The sequence below is a fragment of the Guyanagaster necrorhizus genome (assembly GCF_019112545.1).
Source record: "Guyanagaster necrorhizus MCA 3950 unplaced genomic scaffold BT62scaffold_65, whole genome shotgun sequence".
Lineage (NCBI taxonomy): Eukaryota > Fungi > Basidiomycota > Agaricomycetes > Agaricales > Physalacriaceae > Guyanagaster > Guyanagaster necrorhizus.
The window spans coordinates 121,684-148,717 of record NW_025064944.1 but is presented as its reverse complement, the minus strand read 5'-3'; the positions used below and the strand labels follow the sequence as shown (position 1 = coordinate 148,717).

Below are 27,034 nucleotides of genomic sequence, written 5' to 3'. Positions count from 1 at the left end.
ATTCGGCAGTGAATTCGATCTCCTGTCGAGGATCACTCCTGGGTGGTAATTGATGATCCAAGGGGTATGCCACGGAGAGAAGGAACAGCCTCTCTGTCATTGTGGCAGGAGAAAGTTGAGGATGTATAGGCTTCTGGATTCAAGAGACACATCATATTCCATGCGAATAATTCCAGGTCAACGGTTGTATTGGTGAAAGAAACAAGATCAACTATGAAAGACCCATTAGACAGAAAAGCGTGACAGAAGTTGCACACACTCACATTATATGGTACCAAATTTTATATGTCCCGACATGCAGGTAAATGAACGGCTGCACGGGCTGCAAAATGAGAGCAAGGACGAGGGAAATGAGGAGTGCTGTGCTCAGCATTTCTGGGATCATCGAGTAGGCCGATCTCCAGTGGAAGAGAATTACATCTAGGACATGGGAAGCATCCAAGTGGAGTCGTGCCATGAGCCCTTCTTGCTCGGGTCCATGTGGTACGAATTCTGGCCCGTTGCTATGAGGGGAGTCCATCACAGAGACCCTAGACTGTAAGCACATATCTCCTCTGTTGGCCGGGAAGGTAAATTCTTGCGCCTGCTCCATCACCTGTCCTTGTGCTTGGTTGTTGTGGTTGGGTGGGGGAGTGTTGTCCATGAAGATGTACTCTTCATATGGAGAAGCGGGGCTTGGAGGGTGATTGCCCTGTGGTTCCGGGCTTTCTCTGTGTTGGGGTGGATCTGGATCTGGGGATATCAGAAGGGCACCTATTGGGAGGCGTGATGGTGCCGAGTCAAGGGTGCATCGTTTAGTTGGTGTTTTCGGCTCGTATTCCTTTCTCCCACCTGCTATGCCTCCACCCTGGCTTTTTTGGTGTTTTACTGGAATGCCAACATCTTACCTGTATTAAAAGGATTGAATAGATCGGGCACATATGAAAAAAAAAAAAAAAACAATATTTCGAGCACAAAAAGTGGGTCTTCATGTATGATGGACCTCAGGCATCTGCTATAGCGATCGGTGACCGACGCTAGCGCGAGGTGAGAACAGACATCGAAATAAATAAGCGTCAAGACCCCTATTTGAAAGAGTGCAGAGGTTGACTTTGGCGAGCATGATTCCTGCCAGTTTCCACCCCTCTTTCTTTCCAACTGCCATGTCCCACCCATACTCGCCTATGCTCTCTGTCCTTAACTTCCATCCCTCTGAAGGCAATGCCGGTGTCCCCATTTTTGTCCAACTTGACTTCTACCATCCTACCCGAGAACAAATACATCTACGTCTAAACATTGGCTGGACAGCAGTCACCACTCAAGTCTCCAATATTTCTGAAAAATATCACCGTTATCAGCTTCGTGCTAGGATTCCGCACAGAATGCGTGATCTGAAGGTTCCCCTTAACGTCGAGGTAGTTGACTCGCACAACATCGTTCTCCATTCTGTCTTCTTTGGCTACTTTACCTACAAGGAACCCGATCTTCCCGTACAGAATCCGCCAGTCGTGGCCTCTCAGGCGTCTTGGGTAGCTTCGCAGCCAGTAGCGGCTTCCCAGGCGCCAGTGCTCCCCCGACCGACCAATACTACCACCAGTATACGCAACCCATTGTCAGCTCCTTCTCAGACCATTTCGGACCGCAGACCAGCATCACGCCGCATTCGTCCCAATTCCCTCGTGCGCACTAACTATGGCTCTCCAGAGGACATCAGCCTCCATCCCTGCACTCCTATTCTCGAGATCATAACCCCTCTTGATACTATGTGCATCGGTTGGGATCCCTTAGAAGTCTCAATGTGTCGTCGGCTCGTTCGTTTTCACAAGTGCCAAGATGGTTGCAAACTCATTCTTTCTTGCGAAGCTATCCGCCAGGATGACTACAGCGACAAAGACACCGTCATTTCCTGTATTTTCATGGATGAAAAACTCGTATTCTATGTCACCAGCGGGGATATCATTTATCTGCTCGAGAGGCTCGCCAACGACGACTTTCCTGTCGAGGAGAAAAACCGCATAAGGCGCGATTTGGAGGCGTTGAAGCCGACAACCGTCAGCAAACATAGACATGGTTTAGACACCTTCTTCCAGCGCATCATGGAGTTCCCTGATCCCAAGCCCCGGAATATTGAGAAAGACCTCAAAGTGTTTGAATGGTCGGATCTTGGACGGGCGCTTGAGAAAGTCCTGTCTAAATATGTAAGCTATTCTCTCACGTCGTCATTCTCTTTGAATTCTGAGGACCGTTACAGTCTATCTACATACCGGATTCACCCACCGATTCAACAGCCTCGCTTCCCGCAGACCCATCCGTCGACAGCCGACTTTACCACGACCCACTCCCGATTCCTGATAACTTCCAGCGCTTTCTTCATATATCCTTTTCCCTGCTTCGCATGATAGTTCAGGTTGAGTTACCGCGGCGGAGCCAGTATATGACTACAATATGGCCTGACCAATGACGGAGTAGCACCCAGCGGCATTATCGTTGAATGACTTGCATGGTCATCTGACGGAGCCACCGTTGGACCTCTACCACTGACTGCCTCAGGCCTAATCATCGCTCATACGTGGTATCAATTTCTACCGTTCTTTCATCTCTCTGTTCTTATCGTTATCTGGATTTGTACATTCCGAAGACCCCATCTCTACAAGACAAGACAGACAAATTTCCTATTTCTGTACACGTGTAGCACATCACATATCGCATCATCATCTCGTCGACATCAGTTGTATGGTATCCACATTCTTTTTAGTGCAAAGATTCCGCACGTTTCACTGGAATCGAAGAGTAAATTCTACGCATTGCCTCGTAAAGTTGCAATGACGAGGAGACGAAGGCTGGTAAGAACGAGGATGACCACATTTTCTTTCGCAAAGGCGGGCAGGGTCAGTCATAATTCTCATTCCTTTATATACGTCGAGCCATGGGGATCCCGGAGTCATGTCTAGCCCCGAGAGTATATTGTTTCGATGCTCGAGATTCACATCAAGGAAAGAACATAAGCAAAAAAGGAGAACTTGTTACTTCGTACTTCCATCCCACACTAAGCGAGTAGACATCCACCTCGACTCGGGACCGAGGCGAAAACGATTGAACGACGGGTGCTACGCGATGCCTAGCTTCTAATACCCGGGGACCTGGAATAGTAGACTATAGGCCAGACTGCGAGACGTTCTTTCGGCAGTGACGCCACAGAAGTGTCATTACCCTACGGCGCACACAGGAGAACGGAACGTCCCCAAGAAATGGGATGGTATTTCCGGAGACTCGCAGCTCGTTCTGATGGTTTCGAGTGACTTGCAAATTGTTTGTAAGAGATTGCACGCGTAAACAAGGGAGGTCGTAGCACTTGATGAGGTTAGCAATGGTGCGACCTAAGTATTGACTTTGATGTCATGAGAAATACGCATGAGTACGCAAAGAGAAACTGAGATATACATATATGTTTCTAAAAACATAGGACAGGGTCACAGAATTGGAAGTTGCATGGGTGAATGAATATACACGATCAAAGCTCTCGAACTATCCGCTTCACGTCAACGCTTGCCATGAACCTCTCGTAGGCTTGCGGCGTCGTAATATCTTAATTCCGGAGAGCACGAGCGACCGATAAAGGAATGAATTCGGTCGCGATAGAGCTTCATCTGCATGATTTATCCTCGTAGAAAGGACACGGACAACGCCGCGCCAGAGAGGATCGACCGGTCCGGTGACCTGAAATTCGGCCAACTACTGTCATTCGTCGTTTTTCTTTTCGGCTCAAAATCGACGCTGCAGCGGAGACGGCTGTATTCCATACCGAAAGCCATCAAGGTGCGTATTTTCATGCTCATACTACAACTGGATCGCTTAAAACTGTTCTATAGACAACTTCCGAGGCGATGATGGATTATTCGTATTTGGCTAGTATACGCGATGATATGTTTCTGAGTAACACGATTGAGGCTGGTTCCTTGCAAATGGAAATTCATTTCGCTTTTAGACATTAAATTTTTGTCCCTTGTCTCGTACTCATCTTTCCGGTGCCAAAGAGAGCAACGGAACAACTCTGAGATCCTCCCTGCATGGTTTCGAAAACGAAATAAGATTTGAGCATGATGGTATTCTCCGGATCCATATCTGGGTGGGAGTCGAACCCATACAGGCGTGCTCAGACAGATGCACCACGAACCCTTCCTTGGCGCAACGATCTTTGCAACTATCTCTGATTTTCAAGCAACTGATGAAAATTTCTTCCTCTTTCGTAAGGATAATATGGGAAGAAAGTGGGCAGGACATGAAAGGTACATGATTTACATAGGCGAATCATGGGTGGTATAGACAGAGAGCCTCTTCTCATGGCAATGATCCCGCACAGCCTTCGAGTACAACACAGGTTGTGCGAGTTAAAGAATCTGTCCCTCGACTGGTTATCTACCGTGTCTCATTCGATACATGCCCAAAGTGTACGGAGGCTTGATCTCTAGGAAGTCGTCGACCTCGAGGGCGAATTGATAGCACTGATGCCGGCGCGAGGCAGTGCGTACTGGGGTCTTACGGTGAAGATATCTTCAGGAAAGCATTCATTTGAAAGGATGGTGATATTGTCTAGAATACGTTCAAAGCGATTGAATGGGTTTCCCCACATGATGGCTGAGAACCGAATAATGGAACCTCATTCACATCGGCGCACTGGAAGTCAATGGTACATTTGTCATAGATAGGTTTTTCCGTTATTGAACGATGCGGTCGCATAAAGAACTGGTCTTGTTATTGATGACAGGGAATCACTGAGGATACTGCGGCACCCTCGCCCTTATAAAAACCATACGAAGAGCGTATATATGAGTCCCAGTCTGTCCTTCCAAACGCATATATCCGCTTTGCAGACACGCCGTGCGCTGACAGAGAATCTGAATTTCCGGTGGGAGTGGCGCTGACTAGGTCAGTTCATGCGGAGACTTCGTCGTCCATGCTGAGAACGTTGTGCCACATTGACAGAATGAATAGCTCAGATCCTGGGCGCCAGTGTCAATATTGAATGGATAGTAAAGCAGTGAGGACGACGCACGCTCGCCATCCCAAATCAACAGGTTAACCAACCCTGAATTTTGCGCTTTGCAGTCCGTATGTTAGGCGCCATTACAGACAGACCAAGGAACGAGGAAAGGGAACGTGCATGCTGCTGTTGATAGTTAGCGAAGCAGTACGAGAAAGAGGGGAAAACAGAACCATTTCCTGTGCCTGTTCCCACTCTTTCCCTTCTTCGACGTCTGGAGAGGTAAAGGACCTGGAAAGAGAGGCACAACGACGAAAAGAGGAACGTTGTTATGTGGAGGGCTGCATGGACGTTGAGGGGCAAGGAAGGAAAGAGGCTGTGACTCGGAATGTGACGACTCGGATATCGGGTGGGCCCATCGAGTTCGTCGCCATCCCTCTCTCCTTTTCTTTCATTATGACGACGGCGCTCACTCCTAACCCCGTCCTCCTTTTATATCAACTGACGCCCACGATTTCTCGGAAGAACAACCGGAATTTCCTTGATGAGCGCCTTGGAAGGACGGACCCATATGTACCGACGGGACTCCGAAAAGGCATTGGAAGGGTACGGATACGAGCCCGTTTCCATCGCACACGGAGCTGAAGAAAAATTTTAGGAATACCTGTAGCTTCACTGTGCGTGACCAGCTCAACCATCCGATTGTCCACCCACGCTCATCATCAGTCGATATACTCAGTCGGGGTATTTATCGAACAAGGCGAGCGACCGAGGATAGTTACCGATTGTGCCGGACCTAGCGGTGAGGTGGGAACGTCGTAGTGTCGTCATCTTCGTCGTCGTTCGTTAGTCCCAGTGGGCTGAGCGCCGTATGGTCGCTATCATTCGGACCTCTTGCTAGACAGGAAGCTCTCCCGGGTCGACAGTGCCAGTGTGTAGGTGCGTCTGTTCATCAATACAGCCCCAGGACCCCTTCCTAACAACCCTCCTAGCTGATGATGCATAGCGCAACCTGAACGGTATGCACTAGAGTACCTTGCATTTCTCCGGGATCTTCCTAAATCGTATTGCCGAGCCGAGTCAACAAGAACCACCAAGAGTACCGGGGAACAACGTGTCATTTGGGAACTCCTCTAAAATAGAAGGCCCATCGTTCTGGATGGAGGGCAGGTATCAAGCCGAAACAGATAGATCCATGAACGACTGATTGTGAAGTATTGGCATGCTGAGGGACTGTGCATCATGTTCTGACATGTTCACCATGGTTTTCTAGCAATGACATCTCGCATTTTACAAGGTATTCCCCTGTCCCTCTAGGAACGAATATAGACTGAGAGAAGTATGGCACAGGTGACCACACAAAAGACGACGATCAGGGATGTCATGCAGCTGGGACCTATGATGGGGATGGTGGGTAAAGCACAGGAGAAGATGGTGGATATGGATATCACCTGCATCTGTATTCCCAGCAAGGCTGAGAGTATGAGTGGTCTGGTGCTGTTGTCATCGAACCCGATGAGCCAACCCATAAAGAATCAAGTGATTCTATTTTGGTTTTGTTCATCGCGCGCGACGCGACGCCAGATCTCATCAACCCTTTTGCTGAACAAGTGGTCCTCCCATCGGTACTGATGTCAGCGTCAGACGGACCGTAGAGAATTCGTAGCAGAAACCAAATCATCATATATCGCGCTCCTCCACATTACAACTCGCTCAGTCATAGTAATACCTTTCTTTGTCTCCAATGAGCTTGATTTCGCTGCACTAAAGAATGCTCTACTCACCAAGACCTCGTCATTAGAACTCCAGCACATCTGTCTGCCTTTACGAGGCCTCCATGATCTTTTGTCTCAAGACTACGTTAGTGAGTCCTAATACATGCAAGGCATCAAGGTACGAGTATCAGTCACGTCCCCTTGATCATTGAGACCATACTCATAAGCACGTAGGTCCAGTCCCGTATCCGAGACAGGGTTATTTCGCTTTTCGGGCTGTCAGAGGAATGTGTGGGTCCTCGACCTTGACATAACCCTCAAATGGTCATCTCTCTCCAAGTCGAACCTTCGAGCACAAGAATACTCTGGTGCAAGATCCCGCGAAGCGATCGACGATGCTACATTGAAAATTGTAACGAGCGGAGCAAAGCAAGCATACCATTGAGGTCGGAAGTGACGGAGCGTCTTTTGCAGTATCTGGAATTGTAAATGACCTCGAATCTTTGGTTTCTTTCCGAACATCTGGCAAACCAGAAGGTAATTGAAAGGTAAATTCTTCCCTTGTTCAATATCTCCTGCCCGGACTGAGCACTCTAGAATCAGTTCATCTTGACCCAGTTTCTGGTCCGCTGTGAGAAAATCTCTATCGGCAATCAATATTCGGTGTCTTCGGTGGGCACATCACTGTTAGTGAAGGAAGTGGACTGGATCCGCTGTTGCTTGACGCTGTGATTGACCTGTTGAATTGCAGAATTGTGCAGGACGAAGCTTGGTCAGACCAATCACGAATGAACGGACTTCTCCGCACGGACCCTGACATTTCAACTACTTTGCCACCGGTCTTGCATTGTTCTCCAGTTCCGCCACATTACCACTTTTCTATCCTCATTCTGCGGTGAGCTACGACCACTGACATCTTAATAAGCTGTATTCTGACTGGAGAAATCTACGGGCGAAATTTCTTTTCCGCCACCGATCATCCACCAGTCATGTCGTCGTCTGCTCGTTCCATCACACATTGGCGGGAGCTGTTTATCCACGCATGGAGTTCCAGAATGACTGCCGGCGTCCACTCAGTCACATTCCAGCTAACTCCCGGTGCCAGGAACGAAGACCGATTTGTCGTGCAAGAATGGCTCATCGATGGCAGACGGTGGAAATTTCTCGCTGTCTTCGATGGTAAGCCTTTTGATTGTGGCCTTTGCTCTATCTGACTAAACTATGAATTCCAGGCCATGGTGGTGCGCATATAGCCGATTATGCTGCCGCCAATCTTCCCCGGCTGATCAAGGAGGCACCGCGCGAAGTCGTCAAGGACTGCCTACATCGATCCCGGGATACCCTCGTCAGCAAGGTGAAGAAGGTCTTGCGACAACGGATTGAGGAATTCGACGAAGAGATAGGCGAAGCGGTCAAGAATCTGTGCTCTGACCCCTTCACTTTAAACTACCCGGAAGCAGTGACACTTGTCGACGCTAACAAAGGGATTCTCCAGCGAGCATTTTCCGGCTCCATGCTGGCACTGGCTCTTATCGATGAGGAGCAAGAGAACATGTGGTTAGCTGGACTAGGTGATTCAACTGTTGGTATGTCATTATTCTTTATGCAAAGACAGGCTGTTCTGATGTTCAATTAGTAATATCCTGTGAAGATCCTGATGGGATAGGATATGATGAGGGCCTCCTTACCCTTCATAGCACATGTACTCCAAAGGAGTATCTTTCTATTGCCATGATGCATCCCTCAGAGGAAAAGGAGACCATAATGGAAAATGGTCAGTTGTTGGATGTGGTACCATACACAAGAGGTATGTAGCAACTGACACATCTTATCCCTGTATTCACTGTTCCATGCATGCTTACAGGTTTGAGTGACTATAGTCCCAAGTTCCCATCAGAGTTCTCAACAGAGCTCTTCTTCAAACTCCTGAGAGGACAATGACTGCAATGCTACCAGGATGGCATTCGGTATTACAATGTGATGCCGCCATATGTCCTGAACTCGCCCAGCACCCATTTCATCAACCTCACTGAGCTTCAACTGCACAAGTCAACTCTGATTCTATATACCCATGGTGTCGATGCTATTGTGGATGGTGAAGCTACAGTCGGTCAGAGGGTCAAAAAGCTGAATGGACCTGATCCTTCTGTCATTGTGGGGAGACTCGTTGGCAGCAAGGTTGATGATGCCTTTGCTCAAGAGACTCTTGGCCATAGTGTTGAAGTTGGCTGGATGGGGCCAGATGAAAACCAGGCTGTAGAGTTACTAGGGAACTTGGTAGCTGGGACTTCAGCAGAAACATTTGCTAAGTTTCTTGGGCCTGGAGATCATGGGCAAAGGGATGATATGATGATTCTTCAGTATGAACTAGTGTCAAGGACTTAATTTTCCCTTGTTTTGTAATCATGTATCCTGTGGAATTGATAGGACATCCTTTTTGTTGTAGTTCTAAAATGCATGTGTCTTGATGATATGGTGAGAGCCTGATCCAAAATTAATGTGTTCTCACCATCACCAGACTGATTTTGGATGTATGGGTTGCTTGATTTTTATTGACAGTCATCACATATATAATAGTCTGTGTACACAATTTCAGCAGCCAGGTAAAGTGAAAGAGAAGCTAGCTGCATGTATCAGAGCAATAATTACTAACCCCTAGCTTATGAGTGCAACAGTATGAGCCTAACAGCCTTTGCAAATAGTGCAACAGCAGCCCAGTCAATGTTGTCATTGGAAATACAGTTTTAGTCATAGGCAAAAGCATGAAGACTTTGAAATTACTTTGAAAAATACTGATCATGATCATGGGATGTAGAGTGCTTGACATGGATCCTAACACATGGTCACATCATGCACTGCCATAGACTCTGACTTTTGGGACCACATCTCAGTTTTCTAAGCTACAAACTCTAGCTTAAAGCCTTCTACTTCACAATGCTTTCCTGAGCACCTCAATATTTTGATCTCACTGAAGCATGCCACAATTAGATCATCAAAATAGTATCTTCTGATCTGATACCAAGCACTGGAGTGTGATAGAGAAAGCCCTGGGCTTGACTACCATCCCATATATGAATCATCATGCCACCAACAAATCACTTCTACCTGTATCCCTTATTTCCAAGAGAACTCAGACAACAGGAATCAAGATTATCAAGGTGTTTTGTGGTCACCGTACTATAAGTATGTTACACCAACACTGCAATCTTTGGTAATGATGGTTTCAAGATAATATTGTACTGGATTTGTTCTACATAAAACACTGACTGCTCAGTCAGATCAGGTGCCAAAGTCCATCTCTGCTCTTCTTTTGAGGCTCAATGTTCTCCAGAATCGATAGTACTGAGACTACTATCCCGGAATTAACCAACAGCGAGGTCAAGGACATCTGCCTATTTCTGGATAGAGCATTGAACGAAACGGTCATGTATGCATTGTTACATGGTCAGAGAGTCAGTCTGCTTCAGTTAACTATCCATGACTCAAGCCGTTCCAAGGATTTTACACAGGAGTAGTGGTTGTAATGATGTGGACGCTTGGTTCATGAGTTACTCTAAGTTACTAATGTTGTTCCTTTCTAACAAGTTGAAATTCTGTCTAGTTTCGGGCAAAATCTACAGAAATTCTCATAGGCCATGCTTCTTCATTGCCATCATCCTACTCTTATATGCTGTGACAACTTTTGACCTTTACTGCTTGTGGATGCAGTGTAGCCAATATTTCATTGCATGTGGGCAAAACTTCTGGACGACATACGATGCCTACTTGCATGAATCCATGCCAATGATGTTGATAGAGAATATTGATGCTGCTTTGAGCACTCTCCTGGCAGATGCCACTTTGGCATGATGTTTTCTTTCTTTACTACTTTGGCGCTCAGTAAGTCTGTCACATAGGATTTGGATAAATCTATTACCTGCAACTCATCTCTGCACATCTAGTCAGTAGAAGAATTATACTCTACAATAATGTTTTCTACAAGGTACCAGATCCATCGGATCTTTACATGCTGAACTCCGTCGACTGGGCTGTGCTTTACACTTCACTCATATTGGCTACCCTACTATGGTGCATGATTTTCATTATTTACCGCATCCTCAAAGTCAGCAGCATCATGGAAGGGTTCCGCACATATCGCAGAATTATAGAGGTCATCGTAGACTCTGCTACTCTTTACTCTGCATTAATAGTTATTCTCTTGGTGTTTGAAGTTTGCAACAACAACCCAGTCAGGGATTATTTATTCTTGGTAGCTGACAAGATGAGGGTAATTGCATTCTAGTATCTATTTCAGGCTTACCATTTTGACTTTAATAGTTTAAGGGAATTATACCTATAATTACAAGTCCCAGAGCGGAGGAAGCACCATGTCATCGCTTCGGTTCAGGAATCATGCAATCAACCCAGGTGACACTCAAATGGACTCTTTTTGCTTGAGATTAGACTTAGAGAAGAGCATGGAGTCAGATGGCAGACGAAGTGGAGATGAGATAACAGGTGTTCCATAATTATGATCTATTATCTACAGGACCTGCAGTGGGTTAAGATCATGCATTTCTTCGACCCTAGGACCATGCATGCACTTTCAGGAAATTTATCAGCCCAACGATTTGAGTCCAAATCTAGATAATCATCTGTACAGCCCTGCCAATGGTGGCAAATATTCTTGAAGCAAGGCAGGTCAAGACTTGGGGAAAAATGTTGTGTCTTTAGGCATAAGCTACAATTGACAAACCTCGAGTGGGTAGAAAGATAGTCAGTAATCACCTGTTTTGCCTGTATTCCATGTCTGCGTTTTGCCTGTGTTCATGGTCCGTGGTGGGGTGAAGAAGTAGTACTCAGTTGGAGTATATGTTGTGCCATGAGCCTTAAGAGGCAATGCCCATCTGAGTCTGAGTTGTAGAGACCATCAGAAATGCAAGTCCTGATATGTCAATGGGCTGAGAACAGGCACACACACAAGTAGGGAAGGATGAACACACCTACCATAGAACCGTCGTGGCCAGTCTGGTTGATTGAACTTGTCATTTGCTAATAGAGATACCGAAAGGAATATACTCCGAATTGTTGAAAGATGTCCTTTTTGTGTCAAATTAGATGCCTGCCTGTTGGTCAGGACAACACCAAGCCGCAACACCAATTTCCATATACCGAACCAGTAGTAAATCTGGCGCGTAGAGCTGTTTTTAGCATGTTTAACACGTTCCATAAGTCCTCCATAAACGATAAGAGGGTGCATAATAAAGGTAGACCACAACAGCCCTGCATTCAGTAACGAGCACACATAGTCAAGTTGGAGCATGTACAATTGCTCCGAGTCATCAACATACCTGGTAGAAGTAAATATCAGCAAAATATCAGGGCAATTAGTGCCTATCCTGGTATAATAACAGAAGAATATATGTAAGTACTGTAAATGAGAGTGAGTAATATGATAAGCAAACACTGTAAGGTATATGTACCTCAGTAGGGTGCAACAATAGCGAAACTATTAACAGAAGAATATATGTGAGTATCTCAGTCGGACACAACATGGGTGAAGCGACTGTATTGAGTCTACTATACCTATTGACAGAAGAATATATGTGAGTATCTATGAACGAATGTAAGTATCATAGTCATAAGCACAGTAGGGATATACATACCTCAGTCAGACACAACGTGGGTGAAGCGACTGAGGCATACAGATAGGAATGGCTGGACTATATAGATGATCAGGAAACGACAGGAGGTGTAAGTATATATAAGGCAAATAGAGCAAGTGATCAAAAGTAAGATAAGATGAAACATATGGATATCCTCCAACACTCTCCCATATCCATTCAATCTACTGGGATAATGTTGAGCATCTCGAGGTAACTATTGTGCGTATCATGAGGCAAGGGCTTGGTGAACATATCTGCAGGGTTTGCATTCCCTTGAACAAACTTGACATATAATTCACCATCCTTCATGAGCTCTCTAATGAAATGCTCTCGAATGCAGATATGCTTGACTTTCTGATGGGACCATGTGTTTGTTGTTAATGCTACAGCACCCTGGTTGTCACCATACAATACACCAGGGCAAGGCTGAGGTAGTTGGACCTCATCCATCTAAGACAATATCCACATCATCTGTTGCACCATATGAATAAGAGAAATGTATTCAGCCTCAACAATGGACAAGGTGATGGTAGCCTGATGCTTTGAGCTCTAGCAAATCGGACCACCCGCCATAGTGAAGACGTAGCCAGACATCGAACAAGTCATGTCCCTACAACCCTCATAGTCCGCATCTACAAATCCAACAGGTGTTAACAGCTGCTCACACGAGAAGGAGATACCAAGGTCTATTGTCTCTTTTATATACCCAAGGACATGTATTAATGCTTTTCAGTGCTCTATTCCTGGGTTAGACTGGAAGCGAGTGAGCAGGCTCACAGGAAAGCACAAGTCGGAACAAGTTGCAAGCTGTCCCCACATAACGCAGCCTAGCAGTCGTCAGTATGGGAATCTTTCCATAGCGTCCTTCTCTGCTTGGGTATTCGGAGACTGTGACATGTCGAGTACGATTCCAACAGGTAGGAGGGTGGTCCGTGATCATACGTATCCAAGGTTAAAATCCAAAAATACATTCTCCCAATATGGATGCTGCGAGAAGATGATGGTGCCAGCCTCAAGGTCTTGTTCAATCTTCATCCCCAGAAAATAATGGTTCTCTCCCATATCGGTGAGCTCCCATTTCTCCTCTAATTCCTTCTTCCGTCAGCTCACCTCCTCTGTAGTCGACGATGCTTCCCACACATCGTCAGTGTAAGTGTCTGTGATGGTATACTCATCTCCAGGCTTGCCAATGGTGCATACACATGGGTCTGCCTTCGATGCATGATATTCAAGGTCTTCGTAGGTTTTCCCAAGTGTCTCAAACCAATCATGACCACCCTGCATAGTCCTATAAATAGTATGGACAAGTTTGCACATCTTATCCTCTTGTCCTTCGACTATATACCCTGGGAGCTGACGTATATAGATGTCTTCTTTTGTCTCACTATTCAAGTATGCCAAAACAAAGTCCACTTGCCATAGGACAAGATCGAGCTTTGCTGCAACAGCAGCCGACATCTGTATAGATTCAAGATGGATCACCACAGCCCAAGTGTCATTATAGTCGAGTCCATACTGTTGAGTATAGCCCTTTCCAACGAGCCTCACCTTGTCTCTGATCCAGTTACCATCGCCATTCCATTTCATACCATAGACCCATTTACAATCCATCATGTTCACACCTACCGGTCTGTCGACTAGGTCTCACGTATGCTTCATCATATGCATTTGGTATTCCACATCCATAGCTGCCTTCTATCGCTCTTCATCAACACGCAGTGCATCTTGATGATTTCATGAGATGTATGGATCAGGTGGATTACCAGAAGCCATTGAAGCATGTGGCTGTTTGCTGTTGGTTGCCCAGTCATTTTCACTTGTATGAGTCTCAGCCTCTCGTTGCTTTGACATCAGAGATTCGGCAGCATCAGCACTGAGACGCATTAAGTGCATTGATCAGTGAAGAGTTGGTTCTGTGGGAGCATCTGGCATTTGCTCGGTTGGCTCAGTTGGCATAGGCATCTCGGTATGAGTAGAAGTGGTGAGTGCAGATTCGTCCTCCATCTCTCCTACACTCACACTTCAGTGCACTGGTCCTTCATCAAAGATGACATCACAAGACACAAACACATGTCCCGATTGATCAAGTACATGTGTTACGATTTTTCCATTTTCTTTTTCTTTTTCCCGGAAATGACCCCTATCTTTGCTTAGTCAGGGCACTTAGGCCAGCACTTAGAACCGTGGGAACACTTAGCTCAGCAACCCAGTTGGGACTGTGGGAAAGCTTAGTCAGCAATCCAAGTCAGTCCTGGTCATACTGTGCTGCTGTGTGCTGTGAAGAGAGAGACAATGCTCCTTTTGTTTCTCAACTGCGGCGCAGCAGTAACAGCACACAGCAGGACAATAGTTTTTGTGGAGAGATTGGTAACCGCAGCAGTAACAGCTAGATAACAAAACAGTATATAAGTAGAGCAGTCGTCGCTGTAATACTCCAGTCTCGAACTAAAGTTTATCTTCACCAAACTACTCTCGAGCTCTTACTACTTGCGAGCCTTGACCCACATCGACATCATTGACATTCGGTGGACTCTGATTGTTTAACCCGAAGTGCGAGGTTCAATCGGTTTATCATCACATGTTAATAGTCACATGGGGTTTGAGTCTAACAACATGGTAATTGGACCCTGAGTATCCCAGAAAAGTGCATTTCTTTGATTGATCATTGAGTTTGCTTCTGCCATCTACTAAAACCCCACCAGCTATAGGTTTCTTTGCCCAGCAAGTGGATCCAAACACTTGTAAAAATCTCACATTCTGTCGTCACTTCGAGAAACCCTCTGCTGGTACCACTCCAGGATGGCAACTCGAAGGAACAAGATTTCACGTGAAGATTGACATAGAGGCAGCCTCAGCCCAGTAGTGGTCGGCGAGGCCAGAGTCACTTAGTAGAGCTCTTGTATCCTCCATGGTGGTGCGTAGGGCATGTTCAGCTAATCCATTCTGGGCTGATGAGTGGGGTGCAGTTAATTCCAGGATGATCCCATGCTCCTCGCAATATTGTTTCCACTTTACCCCTGCAAAAGCATGATCAGCACATATATGCTTAAGCTTTCAGCCAGTCTGAGTCTCAGCCATGCACCTGTATCTGTCAAAAGCAGCCACAGTAGTATCATCTGCTTTGTCTGCCAGGAATTCCTCTGCCTTGAATGATGTACCACTATCGATGAATATCATCATATAAGTCTTTCCACTCAGTGATGCCATTCAAGATGGTCCCCACATATCTGTTGCAACAAGCTCCAGTGGATCAACGTTGGGATCAGTGGGCTCATCAAAGGAACAGTGAGCATGTCTCGCTAGAATACAGTTCTCGCAGTGTCTCTGGATAGACTCTGAGGTAATTTCTAAGCCATCCACCAGTCTTTTTGATGCCATCTCCTTGATTTTTGCAGGGCTCATGTGGACAAAACGATGGTGCCAAGTACTCAGCGAAGTGGGAGATGAGCAGGATGCCATAGCTTAGGGGCTAGGTGCAGCATCCAGCACATACATGCCATCCGAGCCTCACCCAGCAAAGATCTCTTTACCAGACTTATCCTGGACAACTGCACAGCCATCAGAGAACACAGTTGACAATCCAGCCTTGTCTAAGGCACTTATGGAGATGAGATTTGTGGCGAGTGAAGGTGAATGCAAGGCATTTTTGAAGGTGAGCTTAACATCTCTTCTATTCAGTCTGAAGATCTTTATTGCTGTACTCTGGCCCAGGATCTCGAACATTCCCTTTCCCTCAACTGTAGATGAGCCAGTATGGAAAGCTACTGGCATGTACTCTGTGAAGTCATCACGATTCCTGAAGAAGTAGTCACTCATATCAGAATCCATAAAGGTTAGAGTGATGGCTGAGGTATGGCCTTCAAATATAGTCATGACAAAGACTGTTGTAGCAGGGTCAGCCTCACATATAAAGTGTCCTACATTCTTAATATTGGCCTTGCTAGTGTCTATACTCTTGACAGAAGGTATCTCATCATCTCCAGCAATGTCTTCATCATCAGAGTCATCGATGTCAGTGAGAGGAGGCATTTCAAGGTCTGTCTCTTCTTCAACCTTCGACATCAATATAGTGCTGCTCTCTGTTTCATCTCAGCGCTAGAAGGAATGGGTACCATTCCACTCATATATCCTCTCGCCAGTGCTGCCATCCTCAATTACAATGCCATCATTATCACAATCGGCTTCCACTGTAGTAGCATGCACAGCAAGTACAAAATGCCTTGTAGTATCGGCTGTGGTGTTCGAGATTGCCTGGTTTGCATGGTGAGGTCGGCTGAAGTTGGCAGGAAATTGTCTCTCCTTTCCCCCTCCTGGCCAATAACAATTTTTGGTGGTGTGCCTAGTCTTATCATGGGCCTTGCAATCTGGATTGCGACATCCACATACCACGACAGAGGTTCTGACTCCAGCCGCAAGTGCTTGAGAGTTGGCAGGACCTTTACCCACTGCACGAAGCATGGCGGCATGGGTTTGGAGATAGGAAAACACATCAGAGGATGTTGGCATGCCGTATAAACTTGGGAGGATAGGCATCCAGTGATCAGTCAGGATTATTGAGTGAATAATTATTCCTTTGAACTCCTGATCACTCAATGCTGTGGTTTGAAGGTCATTCACAGCTCGTCGTTTCATGTGCAGGTCAGCGATGTGGATATTGATATCACTATTCCTGTCAAACTTCGCCACATTCAGCAATGCCTCAGCCTCGGAAAGGGCCATATCTATTTTCTTTGCGTGTTCTGCAGCAATGGAGTCCCAGCATTCCTTTGCCATTCCATCAGTCTTGACCCCTAGACCAATGGGGTTGAGAACGTTGAGGACAATGTTTGAGTGGGTGAGCTGATCATGAAAGACCCACTCATCATACAAGGGAGAGGATGAGTATATGGGAGTAGGGTCTGGTGGGAGGGGTGTGGTAGTAGCCATGGCTGTGGTAGTGGTGGTGGGAATGGCAGGACAGACAGTAGTTCCTGCAATGTATCCCCATAGGCCTTTTCCCTTCAGTAACTCAGTAAGTTAGAGTTTTCATGAGGCATAGTTCTTCCCATTGAAATGGCTACTCATGTCAGGGAGGATAGTGACTCCTGACATTGACAACATCGTTTAGGGGTGTGGTGTAAAGTGGTGAGGGTAGTGGTATGGTATAAATTCAAGCGGTAAGTTAAGTCGAAATTCCGTTGCGTATTCTTTTTGACTGAGTAGTTATAGGCAATGGGGCCTCATAACCTATTGACAGAAGAATATATGTGAGTATCTCAGTCGGGCACAATGTGGGTGAAGCGACTGTATTGAGTCTACTGTACCTATTGACAGAAGAATATATGTGAGTATCTACAAATGAATGTAAGTATCATAGTCATAAGCACAGTAGGGATATACATACCTCAGTCAGGCACAACGTGGGTGAAGTGACTGAGGCATACAGATAGGAATGGCTGGACTATATAGGTGATTGGGAAACGACAGGAGGTGTAAGTATATATAAGGCAAATAAAGCAAGTGATCAAAAGTAAGATAAGATGAAACATATGGATATCCTCCAACAGAAACAACTGAGGTACACAGGTAACCACGGTGAGGCTTTATAGTGATTGAGTAGAGACAGGAGGTGGTAGATATATAAGGTAAGTAAGATCAAAGGGGTGTACTGCTGTGTGGATATTCTCCAACATGGTATACCACTTCCTTCATGAGTCTATGTTCAAATATTTCTGCATTAGAAGCAAAAGGCGCCAGCATTTCATCTGTGGATAGAGAACTTGGAAACTAATATATGGCACAAGGGCAACTCGCTTTGCCAGTGCGCCAGCAGCGCCACTGCTACATCCGAACCCTAACCTCATCTGCCGATGGTACCGGCCCGGGTTTGCCACCAACTGAATCTCCAGGTGAATTCTTTCTTCATCTACCATGTGCACCCTCGATGCACCTTTCTTCTCGCCCACCCTCCACTCGTTGATATGTTGACCAGCTGCCTGGCAAGGATGGATAAACATCGTCGTAATTCCGGTAGCGATGGATTATCGGGGGTTTGGATACTACTGGTGTGATATACGTACGAGTCAACTATCAGTCAGGCGGTTAGCAGTCCGGATGAAACACGGGAAGAGTATCGCCACATGATCGATGGTCGATGATCTTTAACATTTCTTATAAGAATTCGAAGAGGCCGTGGTCGTCATCACGTTTCCCCATCTCCTCCTCCTCCTCCTGGCAGCAAAAGTCAACGCGCAGAAGTACTGGTTCAGCTTGTACGTGCTACTCCAAATCTAATACGCAAATTGAACGGTAATCCAGCGGCGACTCGTACACCCAAACTGGCTTCATTACCAATGGGACGGAGCCAGCTGTAGGTAACCCGCTCGGAAATCCTCCGTACCCAGGATACACAGCGACCGGAGGCCAGAACTGGGTGGACTACGTCACGACGGTGGATAACACCTCTCTTGTCCTGACATACAACTTGGCGTACGGAGGTGCATCCGAGTCTAAATAGTTTTTACGAACTTGGCTGACTCGGGATACTAGGTGCTACGATTTCTGCTGAGCTGGTGGCGCCCTACGAGCCTACCGTCTTGTCGCTCACTGACCAGGTCAACGAGTTTCTGGATAGCTACGCCTTTACGAGGGAGCCACCGTGGGAGAGCACAAACACGCTGTTTTCGGTTTGGATAGGGATTAATGATATTGGGAATAGTTATTACCTTGGAGGTGATCGGGATGCGTACGCATATTTTTCCTGGTTTTTAAAATTAACTGAGATGCTGCTCCCACAAGGTTCTCTGATACGCTACTGGATGCATATTTTGCACTTATTGAACAATTCGTGCGTCGGTTTTCTGAGATCTTTTTTATTCTCTTAATCTGACTGGACTACAGTAGTTCGTATAAATATTTCAATGGAGAGCTTACTGATCTGATATTCTCCCAGCGATGTTGGGGCGAGGAACTTTTTATTCGTGAACGTTCCGCCAGTTGATCGTTCGCCGTTGGTAATCTTTTCGCGCGTTCCATCTTGGGACGGTATTGATTGATCCTCTGTGCAAGTAGATGCTTGCTCAGTCGACATCAGCGCAAGCTCTGGAAAAGTCTGTGATCGAGGGCTTCAACAGCAAGCTTACGGTTCGTGTGGCTTCTCTGAAAGCCAACCATAGTGATGTAGGTGTACCAGAAATGGGTATTTATCGAGGGCTGAGTGTCAACGTACTTAGGTTACGACCTGGATCTGGGACTCGAACGCTGCGTTTACGGCGATTTTGGATGATCCCACTTGCTATGGTTTCGAAGACGCGACGACCTACGGAGATGCGCCAGATATCTTCTGGGGGTGAGCAGGATTTATTTATGTTTGTTGGCTAGTTTTCTGATCTTTTCGATAGCAACAATTTACATCCGTCAAGTGAGTGAATCTGTTCAGGGTGGCTATTTAGGCTTATATTAGCCTTTCCAGGTTACGCGCACGCTTATTTCGGTCAAGACGTCGCAACGGTTCTTGGAGGATTCATTTAAAGGGAAAACTGGTCAGATTGGTATCATTTGTGCATGAAATGAAACGACGTTAGGGGCCCGGGAACGCGCTTGTGGCGTGTGAATTTGAGGGTTTTGCCGCCGTGATCTCTTTCCTTTGCTTCTGCCACGACAACAGCGCTCACTCTCAGCCGTTCTTTTTTTGTATAAAGCAATTGCTGAGATTTACTTGAAGAGCAAGAGGGTGAACCACAGGGATATCTTGCTCGTTGTCGTAGAGGGCGTGATACGAAATCGCTATCAGTATAAATGCACATGGAACTGAAGGAGAACTTTCAGCTATACCTGCAGTCTGTCTCGACGTGGACGGTCTCAACAATTCTGCGCTCATCATCAGTCGATATGCTCACTCTGAGCCAGCTGGAATATCCAGCAGCCAAAGAGGATGCAGATACCGCCGTCATAGTGGCTCCGCGGAAGCGTCAGTGTCGACGTCGTTCGCCAGTCTCAATGGCTGAGTTCTGTATTGTTTCTATCATCCTAACCTCTTGCTAGCCAGGAATCTCCCCTGGCCATCGGGAGCCAGCACCTCAGTGCGTCTTCTTTTCATCGATACAGCCCCAAAATCTTTCCTCACAGCAATCTTAGCTGATGATGTATGGCGCGATGACGTGCGTCAGAGTACCCTGCGCTTCCCTGGGACCTTCGTCGTATGGCGGTCTACCGAGGAGACGCCGAGAGTATCAAGGAACGGCCCATCGTATGCAAAAATTCCCCAGAAACAGAAGGCTCATCGTTCGGGACAGAGAGCAAGCGTGAAACCAAATCGTATGGATGTTTGGATACGCGATGGTCTACTGGACTTGACGCCTGCGCGTTCTGACATGCTCGGCGGTCTCTAGACTCTGCACTGTTTTCTGGGGATGAGGCACAGCATTTTACAAGGTATTGCAGTATCCCCTCTTCGCCAATGGTTGTGGACTAAGAGTAGTCTGATGCAGGTATGTGGATGCTGATCCAGTTGGGACCCATGATAGAGATGGTAGGAGATGGTGGGTATGCGTAGAAGGAAGCAGGTACCGATATTGTCTGTGTGAAGATCCTGGTGAGGCTGAGGCAAGGGATATGAGTGACCTGGCATCATTATCAGCTCCTATGAGCCTATCTATGCTGAACCAAAATATTCTCTGTTGGAAGGTTCATCGCGTCGTGCGCGATACTGGGTCTCATTGACCATTCTGCTGATCAAGAACTCCTCCCATTCATACAGGTCGCTGTTTCTGATAGGCCACAACCGACTACCCCACCCACTCGCGCGTATTGCGGGCGGGCGAGTCGTCTAGGGCCTTCCGGCCGTATTTTGCATAGATCTCAGCACCATTGTTAGTCGACTGGGTGCATAGTCGCTTCGTCCTACGAACCATTTTAAATCGCCCCTCCACATAAAACGTTTTTGGTCACGATCATGCCTTTCTCTCTTACCAGTGAGTTCCATGCTTTTTCTCGAGAGAGCGAGGACTCATCGAGATTTTTGCCTCGCAGAACATCAGTACGTCTCTCCAGTTTAAAGGTGTATCGATGGTCTTAATCTTCTCGCATGAGACGTCCATGTACCTTTCTCTGAATGCTACGTTGGCGAATCATAATACACGCAAGACGTCAAGGAATGATTATCAGTCGCATCACGTTGATCATTTTGATCAACAAGCACATAGGTCTTGTCCCCTATCCGAGGCATGGTTATTTCGCTGTTGGATTGTCAGAAGATAAATGGGTCTGATAACTATGTCCTTGGCCTTGACATAGCCTTCGAACAGTTAAGTCGAAAGTTCGAGCCGAAGAATAATCTATGGCAAGACCCCGTGAGGCTATCGAAAATGCTGCATCGAAAATTGCAATGAGCGGAGCAAATAAGTATATCATTGATGTCGAAAGTAACAGAGAGCGTCTCTTGCAGTTGTTGGAATTGTAAATGACTTTGAGTCTTCATTTTCTTTTCTAAACCAGGAAGGATAAGCAAAGGTAAATTCCTCTCGCATTGAATATTTCATATCGGAACTGAGCGCTCTGCTAGAGGAATTAGTTCATTCTAACCCAGCGTCTAGCAGCTGGAAGAAGTGCTTCGGCGATCAAGGTCTGTCCTCGCATTGCTAGTCTAGGAAGTGGACTTGATTCTCTCTTGTGTAATGTTGTGTCTGTTCCATTTCGTTGTAATATTATGCTCGAAGAAACTTGGTTGAACCAATCACAAATGAACGGACTTCTCCGCACGGGCCCCGATTTTATTTCAACGAGTTGGTCACTCAGTTCGCATTGTTCTCCAATTCCGTCACGTTATCGGGTTTCGATCTTCAATCTCTGGTGAGCTTCAGCCTTTGACTTTCTAATAAGCTATGTTCTGACTTCAGAGACATAAAGGTTCGAGCACCCAAACAAAGCGTCTTTTCTGTCGTTACAGCTACCGACCACCCACAAGTCATGTCAACGTCTTTTCGTTCAATCAATGATTGGCGAGAACTGTTTATCCACGCATGGAGTTCCAGAACGACTGCCGGCGTCCACTCAGTCACATTCCAGCTAACTCCCGGTGCCAGGAACGAAGACCAATTTGTCGTGCAAGAATGGCTCATCGATGGCAGATGGTGGAAATTTCCCGCTGTTTTCGATGGTGAGCCTTTTGATTGTGGCCTTGGCTCTATCTGACTAAATCATGTTCCAGGCCATGGTGGTGCGCATACAGCCGAATATGCTGCCGCCAATCTTCCCCGGCTGATCGAGGAGGCACTGCGCGAAGTCGTCAAGGAGTGCCTACATCGATCCCGGGATACTCTCGTCAGCAAGGTGAAGAAGGTCTTGCGACAACGGATCGAGGATTTCGACCAAGCAATAGGCGACGCTGTCAAGAATCTGTGCTCAGACTCCTTCACTCTGAACTACCTGCAAGTGGTGGCTCTTGTCGACGCTAACAAAGGGATTCTCCAGCGAGCATTTTCCGGCTCCATGCTGGTGCTGGCTCTTATCGATGAGGAGTGAGAGAACATGTGGTTAGCTGGACTAGGTGATTCAACTGTTGGTATGTCATTATTCTTTATGCAAAGACAGGCTGTTCTGATGTTCAATTAGTAATATCCTGTGAAGATCCTGATGGGATAGGATATGATGAGGGCCTCCTTACCCTTCATAGCACATGTACTCCAAAGGAGTATCTTTCTATTGCCATGATGCATCCCTCAGAGGAAAAGGAGACCATAATGGAAAATGGTCAGTTGTTGGATGTGGTACCATACACAAGAGGTATGTAGTAACTGACACATCTTATCCCTGTATTCACTGTTCCATGCATGCTTACAGGTTTGAGTGACTATAGTCCCAAGTTCCCATCAGAGTTCTCAACAGAGCTCTTCTTCAAACTCCTGAGATGACAATGACTGCAACACTACTGGAATGGCATTTGATATTACAATGTGATGCCACCATATGTCCTGAACCCATCCAGCACCCATTTCATCAACCTCACTGAGCTTTGACTGCACAAGTCAACCTTGGTTCTATATACCCATGGTGTCAATGCCATTGTGAATGAGGAGACTCCAGGCAAGCAGAGGATGAAAAAGCCAGATGGACCTGATCCTGATGTCATTATAGGGACACTTATTGGCAGCAAGGTCAATGAAGCCTTTGCTCAAGAGACTCAGCCATAACATTGAAGTCAGCTGGATGAGGCCAGATGAAAATCAGGCTGTAGAGCTACTAGGGAACTTGGTAGCTGAGACTTCAGCAGAAACATTTGCTAAGTTTCTTGGGCCTGCAGAATATGGGCAAAGAGATGATATGATGATTCTTCAGTATGAACTAGTGCCAAGAACTTAATTTTCCCTTGTTTTGTAATCATGTATCCTGTGAAATTGATGGAAAATGGAGACCATAATAGAAAATGGCCTGCTATTAGGAGCCATATCATATACTTGAGGTATGCATCAACTGTTGCATTTTTGTTATGTGTATTCACTGTAGGTTTTGGCAATTACATTCTCAAGCTACTGCCAGAATTCTTGATGGAACTCTTCTCCAAGCTCTCAAGATGACAACAGCCATGACACTACTGGTATAGTGTTTGGCATTATAACATGACACCATCATATGTTCTGAACTTCCTAACATCTATTTCATTGACCTCACTAAGCTTTGATCATATAAGTCAACTTTGGTTTTTTTTACTCAGGGTATTGATACCATTATGAATAGTGTTGATAGGAGACTAAAAAAACTGGATGGACCTGATCCTGCTGTAGCTGTATGGAACCTCATTGGCAGCAAAGTCAATGAAACATTTGTTCAGGAGAGTCTCAAAGTCAGATGACAATCAAACAATCACAAATACAATGCACTGCAACAGCCAGAGTCTGACACTAACTGAAGGTAAAGCAGAAGAATGAGAATAAGAATGTATAAGATGATAATAAGAGAATAGAGGTTGATAGACTGACTTAAATACTGTATAAAAAAGTCTTAGCAATCTTGTTGGAAATCCTGGGTGTTGCACAGGGTAGACTCCAGGCTGGTAAGGCCAGAAAGAATGAACTTATTATTCTACAGCTTCTACAGAGCTTGTATTTATACTCTCCAAGCTTATGTCTAGAATTTATTACAACTTTCTCTTGAGCTTGAGCTTACTCATGAACTCTTGGCATGATGCTAAATTGCCTTTCTAGAACTTTCTGGCAAAATCCCAACAAATCTCAACCAAGCTATTGTTTCAGTGCCTCAAACCAAGCCTTGGCTGAGCATAATTTAGAGGCTAAAATCATGACACTAGAACTGCAGTGGACAGATAATTCTCACAAATATTTACTTTGAGAGAGATCTAAAAATGTTCTCTGAGCTATCAGCAATTCAATCCCTTGTTGAGGGTGATTCAGGAATGGGACAGGAGAATGTTTTGAGCAGATCTGAAATTGCAAAAGATTAAGATATAATGACCATCCTAAGATCTTTTTAATCAGTCTGAAGCTGAGGATACACCAGAAATATGCTTACATTAGCATTGATGCTGAAAGTATTGTGCAGAAAAACAGAGATGAGGTTCTTGTGAAGAAATGCAATATTACAAAGTGGATATGCTGGATAAAATTAATGTATTTTTATCCACAAATACATAGAAAATATGCAAATTTTTTTAAATAGTTTTTTCACTAAGAAAAGTACAAAAAATATTTTAAAAATTACACTATTTTATGCAAAATTTACAAAATATAATGAAAAGTTATAGATATTTATATTATTTTTTCTGCAAAAATACTTAAAAGAAACTTTGAATATTTTCTCTATATTTAGAAGTAAAAATACATAAATATTAATACAGTGATAAAGAGACTAAAAATAGTTTTAACACTGAGTGAATTCAAATGAAAAAATTGGCCTTATTATATAAGCAAAGGAGAGCAGAAATATCCATACTAAATCAGTGTCTTTCTGAGATATGGTTCCAGTAATAAAGCATTGGTTTTGGTCTTATTGCCAAACCCTCTCTGCCACTGATGGGATGATATCAAACTATGAGTAGGTGTGACTTTGCCCCCAGTAGAAGATAACAAGAAACATACTATAGTCTCTGAATTGAGATCATGTGTTAAAGTTCACTTGATGGCCACTAAAGAAGAAGGATTGGGCATTATTGTAATCTGAGGTAAAAATCTTTCTTCACAGCCATCTATGTATGGAGGTTTGAGATTGAGATAAGAGTTGTAGATGAGTATAGAAGAGTTATATTACACAACTGTAGTTGGAGTTTGTAACAAGTTCATTCATATTGGAAAAATTCTAGCTACTTATATACTACAAGTGATGTGTTTCTATAGTATTCTAGTCAGTTTCTACACTGCCCCAGAGTCTCTGTGCTCAGTCAACAATGAGCTAACTTGAGTACTTTGATCATCTTGAAGTTTTCAGACTTTTTCAGATTGATGACAAGTCTGGCATACTATATTTAGTACAATTGATCATGCTTAATCATTCTTGATTTCAACACTGTACAGCATAAGTGTCAGTATAATGTATAGATGAATATCAGTGTTCCCCTACTTGTGTGATACCAGCCATGGGTGACAGTTGGAAGTGGCTCTAATGAATTCTCTTGGGCATTACAGCACATTATATGATTCTAATTTGGTATACCATTAATGGGGCAGACAGAACAGCTCACTGCCAGGATATAGGAGCTCTATCCAGCACTGCAAAGTCACACTGTTAATTGGTGTCAGACATTGGTTTAATCCTGACAAAAAAATTATTTCCATCAGCCTTTGAGAATGGAGACATAATGGTTTGATTTGATACTTATCAATAAGCAGCCAAGCTGGTGTCAAGAAAACAAGTATCTCACTGATACTGCTTAGATTCTGTAGAAGACAGAGATGGAGAATGGATGAACAGAAGCTAAAAATATGACTTTCATAGAAAGTGGTAGGTGGTATTTTGTGATTTTGATAATGTCACTGAGAGAAATAGTCTATGGTGGGGTTGTTTATTCCAGGTATGTCTAGCATGAAACAAAACATCAGATATTTCATGTGTAGCATATCATGGTGCAGAAAAACCTTAATCAACCATTTTACCACCATCTGGGAGCTGAATTACCTTATTTCAAGACTGTCAAGATTGAACACAAACCTCTGAATACACTCATTATTGAGAACCAGTTGACAGTGCTGCAGTAAATACACTTCGAGAGATGGCTAAGGCTGGAACCCTGGGTGGAAAGATGCATCTCCATTGGAAATGCAAGGGATAAATATTCAACTCTGAGTTTGTTATTTTGCATATGGCTGGCCAACAAAATGATTTCGGGCCGGGATTTTCCTTCGCCTCTACCACTGAGCTACTTCAATCAATGTCCAAGCTAGCAACGCTGGACGCCAGTCGCCAACTATTCCATAGCTACTCTTTCTGCCATGTCCAGTATTTCCCTACTACATGTGGTGCATCGCTAGCTACCCAGAGTTCACGATACTACCCCATCGCTGACTATCTTAGAGAGCCTATGTTCCGTACCACACCATCAATTTTCTCAAGCACTACTGGAACGTATGCGTAACGCACGGGCCACAAAGACTCCGTTACGGAGACGAACACATCTCCTGTCTCCACACTCCCGTAGGAAGGCCGCTAATCCTCAGCCTGTACCCCATGCTCCTGGTCACGGGTTACCTATCATCCCCCGCTCCTGCCATCCTTTACGGCAGAATTAC

General features: G+C 45.3%; 11 protein-coding genes across 11 annotated transcripts; 8 read left to right on the top strand and 3 right to left on the bottom strand.

The window, feature by feature from the left end:
- Positions 1–259: 259 nt before the first annotated feature.
- On the bottom strand, positions 260–920 carry BT62DRAFT_1013648 (uncharacterized protein; the record flags this gene model as incomplete). Its single annotated transcript, XM_043178089.1, has 2 exons — positions 260–847; positions 888–920. The coding sequence occupies 2 exons, from the start codon at positions 918–920 to the stop codon at positions 260–262; spliced, it is 621 nt and encodes a 206-aa protein (XP_043033181.1).
- Positions 921–1,754: 834 nt separating this feature from the next.
- On the top strand, positions 1,755–2,183 carry BT62DRAFT_875361 (uncharacterized protein; the record flags this gene model as incomplete). The annotated part of the gene is made up of 1 exon (XM_043182541.1): positions 1,755–2,183. A coding segment is annotated over one exon (429 nt), but the record flags the coding sequence as incomplete, so codon positions are not given.
- Positions 2,184–4,887: 2,704 nt separating this feature from the next.
- BT62DRAFT_938753 (uncharacterized protein) lies at positions 4,888–5,353 on the top strand (the record flags this gene model as incomplete). The annotated part of the gene is made up of 1 exon (XM_043187598.1): positions 4,888–5,353. A coding segment is annotated over exon 1 (202 nt), but the record flags the coding sequence as incomplete, so codon positions are not given.
- A 370-nt stretch (positions 5,354–5,723) lies between these two features.
- BT62DRAFT_694490 (uncharacterized protein) lies at positions 5,724–6,191 on the bottom strand. The gene has a single exon (XM_043181904.1). The coding sequence runs from the start codon at positions 6,079–6,081 to the stop codon at positions 5,842–5,844; it is 240 nt and encodes a 79-aa protein (XP_043033178.1). The 5' UTR covers positions 6,082–6,191; the 3' UTR covers positions 5,724–5,841.
- BT62DRAFT_694541 (uncharacterized protein) lies at positions 6,166–6,879 on the bottom strand. Its single transcript, XM_043181905.1, has 3 exons — positions 6,745–6,879; positions 6,412–6,693; positions 6,166–6,356 (listed from the first exon to the last, which is right to left on the bottom strand). The coding sequence occupies exons 2-3, from the start codon at positions 6,642–6,644 to the stop codon at positions 6,251–6,253; spliced, it is 339 nt and encodes a 112-aa protein (XP_043033177.1). The 5' UTR covers positions 6,645–6,693; positions 6,745–6,879; the 3' UTR covers positions 6,166–6,250.
- Positions 6,798–9,060, top strand: BT62DRAFT_924571 (uncharacterized protein; the record flags this gene model as incomplete). The annotated part of the gene is made up of 10 exons (XM_043184631.1): positions 6,798–6,824; positions 6,846–6,853; positions 6,910–7,087; positions 7,273–7,361; positions 7,427–7,570; positions 7,601–7,854; positions 7,908–8,261; positions 8,312–8,449; positions 8,481–8,482; positions 8,632–9,060. 10 exons carry the CDS (start codon positions 6,798–6,800, stop codon positions 9,058–9,060), a joined length of 1,623 nt encoding a protein of 540 aa, XP_043033176.1.
- Positions 9,061–18,230: 9,170 nt separating this feature from the next.
- On the top strand, positions 18,231–19,829 carry BT62DRAFT_1013643 (uncharacterized protein; the record flags this gene model as incomplete). Its single annotated transcript, XM_043178088.1, has 10 exons — positions 18,231–18,282; positions 18,334–18,429; positions 18,478–18,571; positions 18,618–18,796; positions 18,849–19,044; positions 19,252–19,312; positions 19,371–19,478; positions 19,532–19,647; positions 19,700–19,719; positions 19,771–19,829. The coding sequence occupies 10 exons, from the start codon at positions 18,231–18,233 to the stop codon at positions 19,827–19,829; spliced, it is 981 nt and encodes a 326-aa protein (XP_043033175.1).
- Positions 19,830–20,189: 360 nt separating this feature from the next.
- BT62DRAFT_924569 (uncharacterized protein) lies at positions 20,190–21,130 on the top strand (the record flags this gene model as incomplete). The annotated part of the gene is made up of 6 exons (XM_043184630.1): positions 20,190–20,268; positions 20,343–20,380; positions 20,468–20,681; positions 20,742–20,788; positions 20,809–20,843; positions 21,058–21,130. The coding sequence occupies 6 exons, from the start codon at positions 20,190–20,192 to the stop codon at positions 21,128–21,130; spliced, it is 486 nt and encodes a 161-aa protein (XP_043033174.1).
- Positions 21,131–21,985: 855 nt separating this feature from the next.
- BT62DRAFT_694460 (uncharacterized protein) lies at positions 21,986–23,192 on the top strand. Its single transcript, XM_043181902.1, has 5 exons — positions 21,986–22,148; positions 22,206–22,455; positions 22,507–22,860; positions 22,911–23,081; positions 23,139–23,192. The coding sequence occupies exons 2-3, from the start codon at positions 22,266–22,268 to the stop codon at positions 22,818–22,820; spliced, it is 504 nt and encodes a 167-aa protein (XP_043033173.1). The 5' UTR covers positions 21,986–22,148; positions 22,206–22,265; the 3' UTR covers positions 22,821–22,860; positions 22,911–23,081; positions 23,139–23,192.
- On the top strand, positions 22,451–23,368 carry BT62DRAFT_694463 (uncharacterized protein). The gene is made up of 3 exons (XM_043181903.1): positions 22,451–22,860; positions 22,911–23,081; positions 23,139–23,368. The coding sequence occupies exons 1-3, from the start codon at positions 22,827–22,829 to the stop codon at positions 23,207–23,209; spliced, it is 276 nt and encodes a 91-aa protein (XP_043033172.1). The 5' UTR covers positions 22,451–22,826; the 3' UTR covers positions 23,210–23,368.
- A 309-nt stretch (positions 23,369–23,677) lies between these two features.
- On the top strand, positions 23,678–24,147 carry BT62DRAFT_924567 (uncharacterized protein; the record flags this gene model as incomplete). Its single annotated transcript, XM_043184629.1, has 3 exons — positions 23,678–23,757; positions 23,802–23,892; positions 24,010–24,147. 3 exons carry the CDS (start codon positions 23,678–23,680, stop codon positions 24,145–24,147), a joined length of 309 nt encoding a protein of 102 aa, XP_043033171.1.
- Between the last annotated feature and the right edge of the window lie 2,887 nt (positions 24,148–27,034).